The 6000-nt window shown below is 36.8% G+C and overlaps 1 protein-coding gene across 3 annotated transcripts in view; it reads right to left on the bottom strand.

Annotated features, from left to right (window-relative positions):
* Positions 1 to 2269: 2269 nt before the first annotated feature.
* The window catches only part of LOC126162079 (myeloid leukemia factor), a 145491-nt gene continuing 141760 nt past the window's right edge, over positions 2270 to 6000 (bottom strand). For all 3 annotated transcript variants that reach the window (XM_049918351.1, XM_049918353.1, XM_049918350.1), the window contains one exon: positions 2270 to 2947. In XM_049918351.1, coding sequence (XP_049774308.1) covers positions 2836 to 2947 — 112 coding nt within the window. In that variant the 3' untranslated portion in view covers positions 2270 to 2835. The remainder of the gene's footprint in view (positions 2948 to 6000) is intronic.

The raw sequence follows: 6000 nt of genomic DNA, 5'->3' as shown, positions 1-6000 counted from the left end.
TCCAGGTATTTATATGAGGTGGCCGATTCCATTTTTATAGTCAGAGTACTTTATTTTTTGTTTTATGACTTGCATAATTTTACATTTTCGAATATTTGAAGGAAGTTGCTAATTTTTGCACCACTCTGAAATCTTATACAGAGCTAACTGAATATTTACAAACCTTTCAGACAGTACTTCATTACAGATAACTGCATCAGCTGCAAGAAGTCTAAGGTTATGATTAATTTTGTCTGCAAAGTTGTTAATATACAAGATGAACAACAAGAGTCCCAACACACTTTGCTGGAACACACATGAAGCTACTTCTACATCTGAATCTCTCTCCATCCAAGATAACACGCTATGTCCTTCCTACCGTGTGTGTGTGTGTGTGTGTGTGTGTGTGTGTGTGTGTGTGTGTGTGTGTGTGTGTGTCCTCCCCCCCCCCCCCCCTCTCTCTCTCTCTCTGGACCAACCCTCAATTAACCATTAACCAGTCTAATTAGTTGAACTAATGTATACTTAATAGACAGTGTCAGACTAAATATACAACTGTAGTGAAATTTCTACACTAGGGATTTCCCTGGCCATGGCAGTTTTCACGATTATTTCCAAGGCCTGCTCATAATTTTAATAAAACTTATTAAATAAAACAAATGTAAGCAGTTACTTCTATACCTTCTGCTTACACCACAATAACTGCAACTGTAGGGGTATTTGCTTTATTTCTTGGAAGTAGAAACCAAATTTAAATTCCAAGAGCTTTAATTTTTCAGAGTGTTATCTTTAAAAGGCTGTCTTGCAGTAGGAACACTCTTATGCAGGGATGTCTCCAGTTCTTCTACACTACAAGGATGAAAAATAAGATTACTGCAAGTGTACAAATTAACAACCTGATAAATTCTGCTGCTGAGAGGGCACTTTCAGGTCATTAGCGTGGTTCAGCAATTTGCACACACAGCTTCAAGTTACACTGTTTCATTCATTTACACCATGGTAGTTTTTTCTTTTGGTATTTACTGAAGACATCTCAAATATTAGTGCTCGAGCAGATGCACCTGTGTATAAAGTGTGCTGACTACAAATAACATTGTTTTGGTGTTCCACTATCATTCACAATTAAAAGCAGGTACAAATTCCTTCATTATTGCTTCAGCTAACACAGTGATAAATTGTGTTGCACATCCAAGTGAGTTGCAATAATACAAAATAAACACAAAGCTAAGTAAGAATGACCCATATTATAAGCTACCTGCACAATCCAGTGATGATGCAGTGGTCTACAAGATAATTAGAAATCAAATAAGCAGCTGGCTGGGATCTGATGCAGCTGCACTGTTTAATGTTTTGTGTGTGGTCATTACTGAGGGTTAAGACCTGTCCATAGCAACAAAGTGATATGATTAAAGTTGATCTGGTTACTATTTACTTAAACAGTACTTTAGCTCAATGTCATGTAATTAAACCAAGATTGTCATTTCACTCTTACATGTTTACTTTGATAACAAAGACACACATGTACAAAATACACTGTGTACCTGCTCATGTTATGAGAAACAGTGTGCCTCTTAATGGTTAAATTGGGTTTAGAAACAGCTACATTTCGTTCCAAAATAAGGGACCAGTCAGTGGCTTATTCAATAATCTGACTGATATTAAGTTTATCAGTAACTAAGTATTAGCTCTGTCTAGCAAGACTGGAGAGAAAACTAATTGTGACCTTGTCAAAAGAAGAATCCCAACTGGAAGTGATCACATAAGCAGCAAAAAACATGCCAGGATGGCCAAATTGATGAATTGCATTGCTGCCAGTGCCATCTCAGTTTGAGAAATCACTCACACCAAAAAAGAAACCAAGTTAAATTTCTGACCCTAGGAAATGTTCTGGAGATTTATAACTCCCCCCCCCCCCCCCTCCCCCCAAAATAATGAGTGTAGTTCTTTCATTCACTGCAGTAATGACCGAGCTATAGTTTCAATGTTATCTGAGTGTACCTGCTTCTGAATCAACTGGGAGAAAAAAGAAATCTGCACTAAACATTCAGCAATTAGTTTCTACAAAACTTGTCATTCCCAGAACATTCCGATTTGAATGCCCATCTAAAAGCTAGCAGATATGCCTATTGTGTAGACCAAGAGTTGGAAATATTAAATTAATAAATAAAATTTAAAATTCATTCACCTGCCATCCTGACACGTGCGAACAACACAATTACAAGTTTTAAGATGTTTGGTAATGAATATATTATAATATATGCACAATATGCTCTTCCAAAGGAAACAGACATCAAATTCAGCCGAACTTTATTTTAATCATATAACAACTTGCATACACGCGCACACACACAAAACCTTAAGGGGAATAATACAACCTTGGTGAATAATAGTTATGCATCAATGGTACAATAATGACGGCAATTTAGAATGTTTGCTTAGTACAATCGTCTATGAGCTGCTAAATATTAAAAACTGACATTTTATCAACAAATTAAAACTGTATGCCATATGGACAGTTCCTATATATATTTGGAAACATGCAAACCTTTATATAATACAATAGTAACTGAAAGCACATTTTGTTCATGTACTGTGCTGAAGATCCATAAACATACTTTTGAAGAAGGAAGTGGGGCAGCACAAATTCTAGGGAAACATAGGACAAGAAAAGATTCTCTTAAACAGCAAAGTGATTTTGAAATACATTTTAAGACTAATGTCTAGACATTGAATAATACAATACACACATACACTAATCCCTGAAGATGGTATACAGCCTCCAATCATAAGGGGAACAACAGTTCTAACTTGTAAAACAGAAGTAGTAGTAAATACAGCCATAAAGAATTTAGCTGACTAAGGATTCTCATTGGAAGTGCTGCTGGAGGACTTCAGAGATTTGTGGCTCCTCTCCAATAGGGATTCAGGTTCATGATCTCGCTTCCGGGAACGTTCCTTTGAGTGTATGCTGAAACAAAAAAATTGCATAAATGCAACATTCCTGAATACCAGTGTCAACAACTTTGTTGTTTTTTTTCTTTTTTCCAGCAACAATTTCCAAACGATCACAGATCTATAGTTTCTGATTCTGAAGGGTGTGTGTGTGTGTGTGTGTGTGTGTGTGTGTGTGTGTGTGTGTGTGTGTGTGTGTGTGTGAGAGAGAGAGAGAGAGAGAGAGAGAGAGAGAGAGAGAGAGAGAGAAGACACCAGCAGTTAAAGCGTTTTAAAGTCACCTATATAGAATGAACAAGCTTACAAACTAAATTCTAATCTTAGCCAGGTGTTGTGGATTTTCATCAATGAAGCCTACAGAAGTTCATGAAGGCTTGAAAGAAATTGGCATTTAGTGATAATTTGAGACTGAAAACATTAAAATCCTAATTCACCAATCCAAATTTGCTGAGAATCCTGATCGCCAACATTCAGGACAGACAGCAAAACTTAAACAAGGAACACAATAAATGGAGGAAGAGATACAGGAAAAAAGAAGTGACAAGGAAGTTCCAACAAACTTACTAGTTAGACACAATAAATAAAGAACAAGAAAATAAATGCAAAAATGCTAATTATAGTGGTATTGTGCCCCTATAGAACCAGCATTACTTCACAAATGCTGCTTCTCAAATATGTGCAAACAAGCCTGTTTCAGGTAATTTAATCCCACATCACCTGTGGAACTTTCTTTACTGCGCAGCTGGTTCAGCTCTACCAAGTTCCTGCTGCATCTTCCATGAAGTTCTAACTTTGACTGTAGTAATAACAATTAAAATTACCCATTACTCATTGATAAACGGACATGAAATGTTAAGTCGTCTGCTTTCTTAGTTTCCATTGTTCTTACATTTAATAATGGTAAATCATCTTAGTGAATAAGGAAAGCAATGTTGTGCAGCTATATTACTGGTACTACATCTGTGTGTGTCAACATGTGTACAGTTGTGCCTAGCTATTAACACTCAAATGTCCTGAGCCAAGGCCTGTAAAGTAAACGGAAGCTTCAAAGAAATAGTCTGCCTTATATAATTCATATACCCCTAAAGCAGCTCTGCTTAAATACAAGACAAAGCACTATAACCTAAATGAAAGAGGCACCCTATTGGGAAGCTACTATAGGGTTTCATTTTGATACTTTCCACAAGATCTCAAGATAAAGCAAAGAGAGAAGAAACTGACTGTTCTTGACCAAGCATTTAAGTATATATTAATCCAAATAAAATATAAATCAAATTTTTCCAACAAAGCTAGGAGCCTATATAGTGACAAACAGAGTGAGTGCTGTGCTACAGAAGCAACCCCAGAAGCTAAAGGACACCAAAATTATTTACCTGAACTGGAAGACACACAAGGTACAGAGAAATACACCTTGATAATAAAGTTGAAGAAGGTTGACCATGTTGAATACACCAAAAGGGGACGGATAATCATAGATCGGAAAAGCATTGTTGAGGAGTTGGGCAATAAATGGCAGCCAATCAGCTAGGGAAGTTAGACTGAATGCACATACTTTTGTTTGCTCACTGCTATTACCTGTCAGGCGAGAGGAGCAGCTGCTGGTTAAATTAGCTGAAGTTATTTCTACTGTTAAGGTATGATTTTTCGTGAAGATTACCGAGAGAAGCTTGACTATTAAACAAGACAAGCTAAAAGTGCTGTAACACCATTAACCAGGTAAGAAAATAAGCTGTACTACAGAAACAATTCTGCAGTACAGTAGTTAATATATGGCTTTGTAAGATTCATTTTTTGAATAATGCACTCCGAAGGCTGTGTGTTCAATACTTTGCTAATGTGTGGAGAGAATGAATGAACTATGGGCACATCCTCTAAAAAATTTATGGCTTTTTGTGAACAATTATAGTGGCCACAAACACAAAGAGAGTAGTGCGCACAAAAAATTTTCTTTATGGTTGTTAACTGTACACCTGTCTTGACTACTGTTTTACTGCTGTAATTCTACAACAGTTTATTTCCACTGCAACTTTTGCTTAACTCAATACCTCCCACTCTTCTTTGGCTATTCTAGCAATTTTTTCTGCTTTATGTATATATTATAATGATGTGAACTGCCTGGAAATTTACCTCGAAATTGTGTTTTGTTAACCAGAAACAGCAATCATTCAGTCAATGGTGACAGGCAAGCAGTCAAGCAACACTTTGCAAAATGATTTTACCAAGTGATGTTGGGGTGAGGGTAGGAAAGTGGGGGAAGGAGGAAGGGGGGAGAGGGGGGGGGATTCTGCAAGCAGGCAAAAAACAGCCAGAATTATGTTGGCAATTACACTGCACTCAAGCCATAAATGATACTTCATACACATAACGAACTACATAAATGTTCAGGAGATACTCTAGAGGAAAAAAACAAGGATAATGCAAAATACTTGACTTACAATTAATATATAGATACAAACACTGACCAAGAGAGTAATGTATAGCCAATAATCATGCAGGTCATGCAACGACCATGGCTTCATAACTAGTGTCACCTGTCACCAACAAAAGCAGTTTTAACCTGAACTACTTATCAGCTGCTACCATTAGCATTTCTAAGAAGAAAAATCCTCTCATGGTAGTTACCCATTGCACCCAATGGGTTGTTACAGCATTAAATTGAATGGAAAACAAACAAAACAATATGCACACAAACATAATGAATCACTAAATTGTGTTTCATATCAGCAAGTTAGGCTTATAAAATAAGCGAAGAAAGTTGGCTGCAATTTTCTTAACACATGGATGAAAGGAATACATTACAAACCCTTTATATCTACAATAAATCTATGAACTTACAAGTAGACAGAGAGATGAGAGCAACGAGAGAATAGCTTAGGATCCCTGTTTTTGGTAATCACACCGTGCCCAATTTTTTGAATTTTCAGTTCCCCATTCACGAAATTATTGTGAAAGTCCACAAAATACCCACCTTGGCTACTGTAACTTTTTCTCACTGGGTACCCCATGATTTTTAGCAACAAATTTCTTGTGTGGAAATACGTGTGGGGTCTCTCCATTGACCTTTTACAT

Source organism: Schistocerca cancellata, chromosome 2, assembly GCF_023864275.1.
Source record: "Schistocerca cancellata isolate TAMUIC-IGC-003103 chromosome 2, iqSchCanc2.1, whole genome shotgun sequence".
Classification (NCBI taxonomy): domain Eukaryota; kingdom Metazoa; phylum Arthropoda; class Insecta; order Orthoptera; family Acrididae; genus Schistocerca; species Schistocerca cancellata.
The sequence above is the reverse complement of the archived record's forward strand: the minus strand, read 5'-3'. Positions and strand labels throughout refer to the sequence as shown.